At 30.0% G+C, this 14,276-nt stretch overlaps 1 protein-coding gene across 3 annotated transcripts in view; it reads left to right on the top strand.

The window, feature by feature from the left end:
- LOC142323989 (uncharacterized) overlaps window positions 1-14,276 on the top strand; it is a 102,053-nt gene that overhangs the window by 69,181 nt on the left and 18,596 nt on the right. For all 3 annotated transcript variants that reach the window (XR_012756190.1, XM_075364463.1, XM_075364464.1), the window contains exons 2-3: window positions 5,778-5,926; window positions 10,680-14,220. Coding sequence is in view for 2 of the 3 variants with exons in the window: in XM_075364463.1 (XP_075220578.1) it covers window positions 5,778-5,926; window positions 10,680-14,220 (3,690 nt within the window). In the remaining variant the exon portion in view is untranslated. The remainder of the gene's footprint in view (window positions 1-5,777; window positions 5,927-10,679; window positions 14,221-14,276) is intronic.

Raw genomic sequence — 14,276 nt, 5'->3', positions numbered from 1 at the left:
CTGTTCAAAAAACATATCAGGTACCTATACAATTAAAGGTACAATATCTTCATTCTGAGCATTTTGGTAGTGTCAAAATCCATAAAACTATCGAGATGTCCTTTTCCGTATAAAGAAATAAGCATGAACTGTTTGACATTAATATTATTTAATATTTTGACGCGTAAGACTTGCTTTAAATTACATATGCGTTTGTTTCTCCGTTGTTCAAACGCAATTTATTAATCACTATGTGTGGTGAGATATGTGTCTTCATCAATATTTCTTGGTCGCAATGGGAAATTTGTTTCTTTGATTATGCCCCGAATGAAGTTGTCATAGGTTGTTTAGGCTGAACTTGTAGGTGACAATTGAATTTGAGTACTTTCCGATCCACCGCTTTCAAAATATTAATTAAAGAAAGTCCCTTACCGTTTGAGCTTAATGAGCTGGACTTCCACCTTGCTGTAAAATTGCAGTTAATTTCGTACAGATCACTTCTTAAAAAACGTATAACACTTCCTTCAAAATGTATTATTTCTATTAGATTCGCTGTCCATATCGTTATGTGCGGTGGGTGGTCTGGTTTGTGATGTAAAAGCGGGGATTTTCTTAACTCAAAAAATTACACGTACCGAAATCTATTTAAGTTAATGGCAGATTAATCGGAGAAGAAAAATGTTCATGTTAAACCCGAGATATTTTAAACTATTTTCTGAAGCGTTGTACGGAGAATATTTGACTGAATCGACTTTTCAACAGTATCAGAGCTATTTAATAGATCGGAAGGACGTCCAGATCGTTTCAAATCTAGGACTGACTTGTTGGAAAATGCTTTTTCCCACTTTCGAAGAGTTACTACAGATGGTGTTTCTTTACCAAACCCTGAACAAATCGATTCTTAAGTTTTCATTTGCATGTTTGTACACTCGTGCGTGTACCACGACGCCAGTAACAAGTTTCTCTTCAATCGATTACTATCTTTTATTTACTGACGATGTTTAACTGCACATATGAGAATTCTCACTGAATACGCGAAAATAAAAGCAACTTGTATCAAACCTGACACTTTGTTGAGAAAATGAAAGCGATTGACGATTAATCTTTACATTCTTCTGATAACGTGGACATATAACATTTTATATCGTGGAAAGGGACTTAGTATTCTGTATTGACACGAGCCATATTTATAAACTAGGGCCGTTTTTGTCATAAAAAAAATAACTCGTGAGAAAAGGATTTTATTTACATTTTAGTTTACTACATATCTACTTCACTTTTCCACGTAATCGCCATTCACTTCTAAGCACTTTTCGTAACGCTTCACCAGTTTCTTCCCCCTCTGCATAGAATTTACCTCCTTTGAATTGAACCGGTTGATAACGGCAATCTTGAGTTCCTCGTCGTTTTCAAACCGTTGTCCTCCAAGCCACTTTTTCAAATACAAGAAGAAAAAGAAGCCGCTATGTGCAAGGTCGGAACTGTGTGGAGGGTAGTCAGTTTCCAACTAAAATCTTGAATCATCTTGGTTAAGGCAGCGGTGTGAGGACGCGCGTTGTCGTGAAGGAGGATTACGCTGACGAAAGTTTCCCGCGTCGTCGATTTTGGATCGCACGTCTCAGTTCATTGAGCGTTTCTTAGTACACATCAGCTGTAATTGTTGATTCACGTTCCATGAAATGAACCATAATGACACCCAGCTGTAATTGTTGATTCACGTTCCATGAAATGAACCATAATGACACCCTTTTCGTCCCAAAAAACGGTGGGCAGCATCTTTCGACGAGTATGGAAATTTTAGATTTGGGGAACTTGAATGGCGCCACTGGACATTCTTTGCACATTCAAGTGCTCGTCCACTGCTCTTTTCTCTTTTGTGTCTTTTGCTGTTTGTGTTGGTCATGAACATTTTCGGTACCCACCTTGCAATTAATTTGTAATATCCGAACTTTTCTGTGACAGTCGTTTAGATAGATGTGCGTCCAACATTCGGAAATTCATCTTTCGTCGATCTGATGCTGGATCTGCTACTCGGTTCTTTGTCATGCACATTTGTGTGGCCATTTTTGAAGTCTCAACACCATTGTTTCACCTTTCCTTCACTCATTACGTAGGTCCATATACTAAGCACAACTCCCGATGAATTTCAGCAACTGAAGATCCTTTTGCACACAAAAATCGAATCACAGCGCGCACTTCACAACTGGCGGGAGAAACGATTGTCGCGGACATAGCGATCTGCATTCACCGGCAGGCAAGTTACTCCTGCAGTGATTTCGTAAATAGTCGATAATGGCCCTGCATGCGTGAATCTATTCAGACGCGCTAATATTTAAATATAAGCCAACGGCCCTTACTTTATGAATATGCCTCGTACTTTTTAGGTTCTGTTTTTTTAATCTGTTTTTGTATGCTAGATGCTTCATTTTATTACAGTGTTTTTTTTTTATTTTTTTTAAGAAGCGTATTAGTTTTACGATTGTTTTATGTGTAAATTTAGACTTTATAAAAAATGGTATTATAATGCATGTTTATTAAAACGGTTGTGATTTAGAACTTCTCTGTTTAAAGTATTTTTTATTAATTTCCCGCATAAAGCGATTAATGCTGCTATAGCTACAACGGGAAAGTATATAGACCGGTAAAAAAAAAATCTAAAAACTTTTTAGGCCTTTTTTTAAGTTTGTGCCTTAAGGATACATTAATTTTTTTTTAACAAAAAAAGAAAAAAAGATTTAAATAAATTGTAAAATATCTGGGGGAAAAATGTTTGTTCCAATGCTTCCTAGAACAAATGTTTTTTTTTTTTTTTTTTTGCAGGCTGACGTTTGTGACTTAACATAAGTGTACGTAATTATGTATGTTGCCCTGTATTTGGTCTATAAATGTGTACCCCCGTAGACCGATTTTCTTCAAACGGTAGACGGCTGTTACCTTTGGGGGAAAAAGGTATTAAATTTTTGCAAAAATTGGAAAAAAGGAATATTATTTTGGCTGAAATAATATTTCAAAACTATGTACTGAGGCACTTCAGAAAAGCAAAAAAGCAGTTAAAGGGAGTAGAAAATGTATATTTATATTTTCTATGTCAGTCGGCCTTCAAACCACTATAAATTTTTTTCTCATCTCACTCAAATGGTGTGATAACAGAAAATACTTTTTTAATTAAAAAATAATTTTTTAAAATTTAAATCCACTCGCTTTAAATTTCATTGAATTTAAAATGAAAGTCGTAATTTTTTGATAGTCCTTACTCTTTGTATTTCATAAAAAAAAAATTACTCAAAGTTTCTTCACCCCTTAGCATAAAATTACAGCTTTTGTTTATCTAGAATTATGGCTGAGGTTATTTTCTTAAAAATTAATTTTACCCAAATGCTTTTGTTTGAGTATGGGAGCCCCCAAAACGGAGAAAAGTTTTTTGTAATTTCAAATTTGTAATGCACAAAACGTATTTTGTTAAATTATAAAGTGACTTCCTTGTATGCCTATTAAATTACATAATACACATTCTTTTTAGTTCTATTTAATTAATAACTTCTGATTTTTTTATTGTTATTATTGAATTATTATTTATTGTAAAAAGATTTTTGCAATCGGATTATTAATATATCAATGTATTTAAATTAAAAAAAAAAAAGTTATAAAAAAAGGATCTGATTCGAACCGATGTGCCTTCCCCTTGTAAGATCCAAATATTTCATTAATAAAAATTTTATTTGGCTATAACTCTGGAACCAATGAAAATAAGTACCAGTATATCGTTGCAAAGCTCTCAATGAGAGCTTATTACTGCAGTTAAGAAAATGTACAAAATCCAAACCTTTTGGATTTTGGGCTTTTTTGGACAATTTTGATCCAGTCAATTGCAATCAAAAGAGGGGAGGTGGACAACTAGATAGATCCAGTCCTAAATCCAAAATTTCAAAATCCTATGGCTAATCATTTTTGAGTTATGCGAAATACATAGGCACATATACATACATACGTACATACAGACAGATATCAAGCTGAAACTAGTGAAAATGGATTCATAGATGGTCAAAATGGATCCCATTGAAATCTGAAAACCGAAATTTTTCACGAACATAATACTTCCTTTACTTTGTACAAGGAAGTAAAAAGAATTGTAAAATTTGTGGCTTTTTACAGTATACACTTAAAAGAAAATAAATATTTCCAGACCTGTATTATGTCAATTCATCTTGCAAGCTTTATAAAAGAAAATTATTTTAATGAATTAATAATAATAATAATAATAATGTAATTTGTAGCATAATATGTATAAAATAAGAGTAAACACAATGTAGTAGATTATTGTAATATTTCTTAAGATTTGTTTTATTTTTTTTCCATAAAATCCGTAGAAATTAGCCTACAATTTATTTACAAAAAATCGCACAGCATAAATAATAGTAAATATCACACAAAAGAAAACTTAAAAAAAGGCGTTAACGTCTGTGGCAACAACTGAGAACATTAGTTTACTTCCAGATTTTATTTGACCATAATTAAATTCATAAAACACATTGAATAATCAGGTATCTGAGATTAAATTTCTTAAAATTCCATGCTCAAAAAAATGTTTCATTTACTGTACATCAAAAAATGTTTTTTACATGAAGTGTGTATTAAATAGACTGATAATAATTTACTTCCATACACATATCACTACTATATATGGCAATAACAAAATATAACTCTATACATTTTTATTATTAATTACTACTTATTATTACTTAAGTAATTTTTAAATATAGCCAATATTTTTTTTCTTTTATCTGAATATTATTTCTTTATAATTTATTATAAAGAAATATTTTATTTGGCCTTTATGGGTCAGAGACATGGACTATTAGGAAGGGAGAGGAGACAAGATTGGAGGCCTTTGAATTGTGGGTTTGGAGGAGGATGGCAAAGATAAGCTTGATGGAGAGAGTTAGGAATAGGAGGTGTTTCGTAGAGTGGGAGAAGGGAGGGCGATTATCAAAATAATAAAAAGAAAATGTAGTCTGCTGGGACACTGGCTGAGATGTGACTGCCTGTTGGTGATGGCATTGGAGGGATTTGTAGCGGTAGACGAATGAAGCTGGTAGACAATATAAAAAGGGAAGGAAGTTATTATAAAATGAAGCGGATGGCACAGAATCAAGCAGAATGGAGGGCGGCCATGTGAAAGCCTGCCTTTAGGCAGAACACTTATTATTATAATTTATTATGATGTACCTTACACGCTCTAGACAATTATGAGGATGGACATGGTTTTTCAAAAGGAAGCCATAGTGTCGCCTCAGGTAATTCATCGGTGTTTGCAGTATTTTGTTACCCTTAATATTTAAGTTTTTATTATCAGTAATGTTCCAATCTCCTTAAGAATTTTAAGCCAGATGAATACTCGCATCATGGATGGTGATGTTCAATTTTGTATTCCCATCTCTTATTTCATATCCGCCCCTTTTCCTTTCCTTTATCCTTGATTCTAGGAACTACTTTTATGTTCTTAGTATTAGTCTGGCAAGGCCCACAGACTGTTAAGAACTTCTGTTTCCTACATTAGGCTGTATTATTTACTATAAGCCCAGCCTGAGCTGCCAGTCAGCTAAAGCTTGGCCCCTTAATCCATTCTAATATAATAAAAAAAAATTTCAATCAAACCCTAATGATTATATTCTTTGCCTAAGTAGCTGTTTTCCTTAAAGGAATGAAAATGAAATATGAGTGAAATGTTATAAAATAAATGCTAAGTCGTGGTTATTTGTTTGTTCTTAACTGGTTTTTATTTTATTTTAATTTTATAGGAAAATTCAGGATCTCTTGTGAGAGGATCATTCTCTGTTAGCGGCTTTCAGAAAGCAGCTATAAAAGACATACTTCAGCAGCTCTCGCAGCGCTGTGTAGTTTCATTAAAGCAGTTGACAGAAGAAGAGATTGATTGCTATACCAATAGGTAAACATTATTAATAATATGTGTAAAACAATAATATATATATTTTATAATATAATAGTAATAATAATAAATTTTTGTACTTAATGATTATCTGATTTTGGGATATAAAATATCTTTTAATATCTTAGCGTAAAGTAACCTTTATATAGATGTTTCTCAAACTTTTTAAAAATTGGCTGTGCTTTTTTCATAAATTGATCAAAATTCTTCAAATATTGTTTATTACTTTATAATTGTTTCAGTTATTTCTATATGTCAGACTATTTAGATTTTTCTGAAATAAATTTGAAAGACAACTGAATTCTTTCAAGAACTGCTACTCACAGTTCTGCAATCCATTCAAATCATTTATTGAACATACCACTTGTTGTCAATACTATCTTTACAGCTGACTGAAAAGTATAAACTTAATCATGTTTGGGATCCATTACATTTTAACTTTAAAAGATATTATATTTATATTTTAAAATCAAAATGGTATTAATTGATAACATTTTTTTTTATCTTTATTTTATTCTTGTCTGTTTCACCTATCATGTTATTGATTAAAAATACAATAAGTTAAACATCAAAATTTAACATTTTTTATCCTTGGACTTCTAAAACTTTTTCTGGTTTCTTAACTATGTATAACTGAAATAGAATATATATCCAAAAAAAATTACAATGAAATTGTAAAAACAATTAATTATAAGAATTGTATTATTTCTGTAAATGTGATATGTATTACATATACATGAAATCAGGCTGGTAAATTTTTTTTTAAAAGAAAATTCTAAATTAATAACAGATTTTGATAATAGAAATGTTAGTAGTGGTCTTACCTTTTTTTGATATCAGTATCATTTTGTTGAAAAGAGTTTTATTTATATTACAGAAATTTTTGTTTTTGGAGCAGAAGAAATAATATCTGAGAGACTCTTACCATACGGTTTACAATTCATTGTAATTTTTTTGGATAACACTGCGTTTTGTTAGATTATTCTTTATTTTTTAATGAATTAATGATTTTTATCTTATGGATTTATTTATTATTAAAATTTATTACCTTAGAACAAAAATAAATTGAATTTCACAGCGGCCAATTTTTTTGTTGTTGATAGTCACTTCATATCATATTTTTCCTTTTTTAATAAAACTAGTATAATGACCTTTACGAATAAAAAATCCGTGATACAATATTGAACTTATTACTTTGTAAGAATAACCCTCGATTTTTAATCGTTAAATTAAATTTTAACAATTGAATTATTTATGTTTTATTTATTCCTTTTTTAATGAAACTAGTGTAATTTCTTGTAAACTAATACTTTTATTTTTTTTTAAGGAAGTGATGAAAATTAAAAAATTTATTTCATCTTTAGTACTTTCATTTACATAACAGTATTTACTATTAAAACAAGCTGTAGTATATTTTCTTTTAAATTTTATTATTTTTTTTAGTGCATTATCAAGTATTTCTATGCTAACCTAGTACTATCAAGTACTGTTTTCTAGCAGTGCGATTCGTAAAGGTACATTAAAAAAATTAATAAAATGACATGTTTGAGTTCTGCAGTTCATCAAATAGAAAAAAAAGCATGTCAAAGTACAAGGTATTTTTTGAAAGTATTCTTTATTACTAATCTAATTGAACTGAAATATAATGTTTTCACATATTTTTTCCCCCATTTTCATTTCACTGTTATGTTAGGTCATGTTTAGAACTGTAAACAAAGTTTGTTGACTTCGTCACCTCTTACCAACGAAATTGTAATGAACTCTGTGATATATACTATAGAACTTGTGTGGTGTATATTTTTAGAATCATCTGCTGTCAATATAAGACCACCTTCAGTAATTAATTTCTGGCTGGTCTGCTATTCTTCCATCTACTTTTTCAAACTCTATTTTGTATTTTTTTTTTTGTGACCATTTCTTATTACAGAACTCCTTGTTTCTTTTCTGGATTTCTTCATAGTCTTTTTCTTTTTTCTGAATATGTTTCTGTTCTGTCTCTGACATTTTATATGTTTAATTCTGAGTTCCAAGATTTCTTTTGAACTATCTGACATTAGTTTTGTCTGCATTACATTAGTCAAAAATACTCTTGATATTGGTCTGTTAGGACTCATTTTTTAAATGTGCATAAAAGGCTCTAGCCTTTTATGTATGAAATCTATTTCATACTTTCATATGGCATCTGTGGTGTATTATTTGCTTTGAGGTATAGTTCATTGTTCTTCCACATTTTCTAACCTTCAAAGTATCTTTCTTAGTATCCTCTCACTAATTTCAATTTTCCCTTCTTAAACCTGATTTAGTGTTACATATTCTGTACCATACAGGATTTCAGATCAGATTATTGCAGTACAGTGCCTAATCTTACCCATCCTACATATTTGTTTTTTGTTGTATACACTCTTTCATGGTGTAGGCTTTTTGCTTTTGCTGATACTTTGCATTTTTATTTAATCCATATTTATATTTTTTGTATTTATTTATTGTTACTACTTATATTGTAAAATGTTTTAAATTTTATATCTGTATATTCCATTTTTTTTTTTTTTTGAGTTAAGTTAAAACTAAACGTTTTTATTATTATAAATAATATTTTTAATTTCTGAAAAAATTATGTAGGTAATTGCTGTTAACTGTTCACAGATCAGTATGACAATAATGGTTAAATAGAAAGTAGTGAATGTGCCTCCTTAATCATTTTTCTGTTGCTGCAAAGCATCCCATGTATTATTATTATTATTTTATCATATATAAAGTCAACATTTTTCTACTACTGAGAAAATTTTTTTTTTAATTTAAATTCACGCAGTATTATTCTTTTACGTGAAAGGTCTTACGCAGTTCTCAATTTTTTTCCTATGCTAATCTTTTAACATTGACAATTATTTCAGCGTACATCCTCAGTGGTTTTTATTTTTTTTTTACATTTCTTACGCTCCATTTCCAATGTTTTAAACTGTCTTAAATGACCATTTTCAAGGTTCTCTTTCTTTCATTAATTTTAAAATGTTTTTCATTTCATACATTACTGGTTGATCTAATTTTCAACATCCTTGTGTAATATTGTATTCCAAAGGCAGCACACATTTTTCCTGTTCTGTGTTTTGGACAGTGTCAGTGTGTAGAGTAACACAGCCATCTTCAATTATTGCAGTCCACGCCAATAATTATTCTTTTTAATTTTTAAATTGATCTTTGACTTTTCCAAATTAAAACTCTCCTTACTTTTTCCAGTCTGATTATGGTCTCTTCTACTTTACTAATTCATTCTTTGTGATTTTTCAACCTTGATAACAAAATTAGGCAATCTCTGGTACATTACAATCCCCTATTTTAATATTTAAGTTCTTATTATGTGTCTTTGATTCACTCCTATTTTTAAACTGTTAGCAATTTATCAGGGTATATTGCTAACAGTCATCTTCCATTTTCAATTGTTACAGAAGTCAGAAGTTTGGAATTTATCATTTTCAGTTTTTACTATAAAAACCATGTCGTCAGCAAATTTATTTATTTAATTATGTATAATGTAAAATGTATGAGGGCGGTCCAGAAAGTAACTTACTTAGCCTAGCGTGGGGATGGGTAGGGATAGAGCTGCTGTCTTGACATCAAACATTTCTACTTTTAGTATGCATCGAGCTGTCATAGCGTGTAAATGTGATTTTTTTCTCGTTGGTTCGTTGTGAATTATTGAAATGTGCACTTCAATAGAAAATCCCACATGAGTTGTGAGGTATGTTCAATGATTAGGTTTTTACTGGCAAAAAACCTCAAACCAGTTGAAATTTGTCTTTGTGAGCTGTATGGAGATGGAATAATGAGTGAAATGGAGTGGGGCAGTGGTGCATTCAGTTTAAAAATGGCCGCACCATTGTTCATGAAGGACTGCAGTGGTCGACGTAGCCTTGTGACTGATGAACTGATGTTAAAATTCGTGAACAGAGCTACATTATGATTACAGAACTCTTGCTTCATTTCCCCCAAATTTCACGAAGTTTACTGCACGATATTGTATCGGGGAAGTTTGGTTATCACAAGTTTTGTGCAAGATTGGTGCCATAAATCTAAGGTGACAGATTTTTACCCAGAAGGAATTGAAAAGCTTGTGTATCGTTCTGATAAGTGCCTCAGTTTAAACGACAAATGTGTAGAAAAATAGTTTAAGATTGTCCCTTTCAAATATATATATGAAAATTTCTTTTTTTTTATTTGGTTGGTTTTTTATTTCAAAATGTAAGTTACTTTCTGGACAGCCCTCATATAGAGTAACACAGTACAGAGACATTTAGTCAGCAGTACTTAAATCTTAACATTTTTATTTTTTCTTAAACTCCATTTTGTTCTTGAATTTCCTGTGTTACTCATTTTACATATAAGTTTAAGTGCGATCTAGACCCCCAATTTTCCTAAAAATTTTAAATGATTTATTCCACCTTAGTTTATTAAATGCTTTCAGCTTTATAAATATGTATAGATTTTTCATGTTTTAGATTTAAATACCTTTTAAAATTAGCCCGAGGACCAGAAAATTCTACTTAGTACACAAGAATACTTTCTAATAATTATTACAAAATGTAAATGCTATTAACAGTTTGCATGTCACAGTCTGTAATAGAGAAATATTGAGTATCCCTTTAATGACAAATTATTTTTCTTTTTTAAATTTCTGTATTTATTATTTTGATTTATTTGTATTTACATTTGTTTTTTACATTTTTTTAAATTATATATATTTTTTTTCTTTCTATAGACTAACTGATAAGAAAGTTGAGCATACTGACACTGAAGCAAGAGATGAAAAGGATTATATTGCTAACAGTGTTGAACTCGATAAAGTAAACGTGTCACCAGATATCACTCAACCTATTTCTGCATCTACTAATAACAAAAAAATTGCACATAAAGAGCAAAATAAATCTAATAAAAAAATATCAACATCTAAAAGAATTAAGAAGGATGACGCTGAAAACAAAATTGATAAAAAACGTCGTAAAACTAGTGGAGGTATAGGAGTAACAGTTACAGGAGCTAAAAAGAGAAAAAAGAAAGACACAGCAGTAAATAAGAATAATAAAAAATGTAAAATGTTATCAGAAAATTTATTATGCGATTTAAATAAACCTATTGAAACCGTCATTGAAAATAATCCAAGTATTATAGATTTTAAGAACACATCATTGAATAAATCGTTTGCTTTAAGAATATTAACTCCAGAACAACTTGCACAGAAAACCTGTATTTCTGATTTAGCTATTTCTTCATCTCATCAGTTAAGCAATAAATCATTAGAATCGATTAATACATCTGATAATAGTAATAATAATAATAATGTTATTAATCTGCCTTTAATTAATTCAAAGCAGACTCCTGTAAAGGTTTTAACAAGCACTGACAATATTTCAGTAGGAAGCAATCAAAATATTGTGGATCTTAATGTAAGTGATCAACAAAAAAGTACAGGTAAAAGTGATATATCACCAAGTGCTTGGAAACCAATCAGTTCTGATTCATATTTTCAATCATCACATTCAGCAGCAGCAGCATCATCATCTTCACCTTTTCCAGACAAAACTATAAATGATATCGTCATGTTGATCTGTTTACACTTTAACCAACCTATTATTAATAAAATAAAAATGTTGTCTAGCATCTATGTTCAAGCGCATAATGTCATGAGTAAATTTATAAAACAAATAGTGCTTATTCAAAAATCCCAGTTTACCATTGAAGAATGTAGTAAGAAAATAAATGATTTAAAAAATTATTTAAATAGTATTTTACAATCAAACTACAGCACAAAATTTACTGAAATCTTTCGTGAAATTATCGATTCGTTCGGCATAAATGCAAGATGGGAATTAATTATTATTTTGTACTGTAAAATATTTTTTTTTATTTCTGAGAAAAATAAGATAGATCTTTTAAATGGTAGACGTATAATTTCAACGCTTCTAACTAAAAGTGGTTATAGAAACGATCTTCTAAGTAAAGTATTTATGCTTGAAGATTCTCTGTTTATTAATCTAGTCAATAGTACATGGAACGCAATAAACATGTACCATTCTCAATACAGTGGAAATAATGTACCACATAATAATAATAACTTTGATGCAGCAAAAACTATTGGTCAGGTTAACTCACAGAACAGTACTGATGAATGCATTACCTCTGTTAGATCTCTTAATGAAAATTCTGGAAATATTAGTGAAGTCGTACAGGGTAATTTACAACATCAATTAATTAAAGCGAATTTAAAGCAGAATTCAGCCGATTTGAACATAAATATACAGTTACAACATTCAGTTGTTAATAATTCTGTTTCCTCTTGTTGTATTCAACCTACTGATAAAAATTGTAATGGTTGTTCTTCAGTGAATGACAGCAGTTATTCAAGTAGCAACATATCGTTAAATAAAAATATGCCACAACATTCTCAACTTTCGAATACTTCTAGTTTTAACAGTCCCAGTCTAAGTTCACTACCTTCAAGCCACTCAGTTCCTTCTTCTTATCAATCTTCTGGTCCACATAATATTAAAGTGAATTATTCACCTTATCAGAGACAGCCTAATGTACATTCTCCTGTAACAGGTGAATTTATGCAACAAGGTGTTCATTCTAATCAAAATTATCAAATGATTTCACAAAAGACTTTAAATCGATCAGATATGAAACAGTTTAGTGGTGCAACCTTTTCACAGATTAACCAGAATGTACAGCCGAATATCATTAATAATGTACCTCAGTTTTCTAATCCCCAAAATTCTATGCAAGAGCCAAGAATTCGTCAGCAGTTTCCTCAGTCTGGTAACCAATATAAATTCACCCAAAAATCTACTCAGAGATTTACAGTAAAACAGGTGTTTGATAAAACAATTACATCAAATCCACCTCAACAGAAAAAAAATGTATCTTCAAGTAATGATTTAAATGCTATTAATAAAGGCAGAGTTTTACCACAATTTAATAATGTTTCAACTTTAAGAAGTGATAACAATTATAGTAATAATAATAGTAGTGGTGGTGGTAGTAGTAGTAACAGTAAAGAAATGCAAACTTTTGTAAGAAAGATGCATAAATCTGCAGAAAGTCAATTACCACTACCTATTATTAATAATGGAATGTTACCACAGAATAAGATTACTAATCAAAATATTCCCAATAAACAGTTTATTATTCCTTCAACTTCAACTACATCTAATAATAATGATAAAGGAAGTGTGTCTGTTCAAACCAATTATGATTTACTCCATCTAGAGAATACTACAAAAACTTATGATTCTAATACAAACAAAAATCAAACTATTACTAATAACCTATTTACAGAAAATAGATCTAATAATATAGAAAAAAACTTAACTGATGTAATTAAATCAGCTCTTTGTGTTTCAAATTCTCCTCAAAATGTTAATGAGGTATATTCTGCTCATCTTAATCAGAATTTAATATATAATAATAATAATAATAATAATATTAGAAATAACTCGATAGGTAACAGTTCTGTTGATGGTAAGCATGAGAAACCAGTTTGTAAATTAAAAGTTAAAGACCTGAAAACTTTAAATGAAAATCGATGTGAAATTACTGAACAACCGGAGTCATCAAAATATGAAAATTTTACACGGAATGGCGTCTATTTAATTGAAAACCCTTCCTCTTCTAACAATTCAAATATTAATAAAAATATTGCTGAATCAGAAAAAAATAAAGAATCTGATAGAGTACAGAATAGTTTGCTTGTAATAAATTCATCAGCAGTACCTTCATGTCAGCAGATAAATTTGTTGGAAACTAGTACTGTTAACGATTCAGTTTCGGAGATTAAAAGAGAAGATATGGTTAATAGCAATAAAGGAATAAGTTTAAATCTTATTGCTTCAGATAATCCTAATGATGCTGCTCTTTATAATTTGTTAAAATCTAATTCGCTTGTCCTACAGCCTACTAATGAAAGATCATGTAATTTATCTAATTCTAATACTAATGTTTGTAACCGTACAGAGATAACTAACAAGGAAGGGATGGATTTGGCAACTATTACTCCTATATGCGATGGAAATAATTTATGCTCCACTAAATCATTATCAGTAACTCCAGAGACGCTTATTTCATTTTTATCGTCTAATTTTAATAGTAATAGTAATAGTAAATCTAATACTGTAAATCAGTCGGTTGTTCAGTCAAGTGATACGAACAGTGGATATAATTCTGTAAATGTGTCTAGTTCTAATACAGCTAACAAAGTGGTTTTACAAAATACAAAAGAAGCAGCTAGAAGTATTCAGAAGAAGGTAAGTTATATTTTTTTAATTTTATTATTATTCATTATTTTTGTAAGTACAATATA

Source organism: Lycorma delicatula, chromosome 4 (assembly GCF_047948215.1).
Source record: "Lycorma delicatula isolate Av1 chromosome 4, ASM4794821v1, whole genome shotgun sequence".
NCBI classification, from domain to species: Eukaryota; Metazoa; Arthropoda; class Insecta; order Hemiptera; family Fulgoridae; genus Lycorma; species Lycorma delicatula.
The sequence above is the reverse complement of the archived record's forward strand: the minus strand, read 5'-3'. Positions and strand labels throughout refer to the sequence as shown.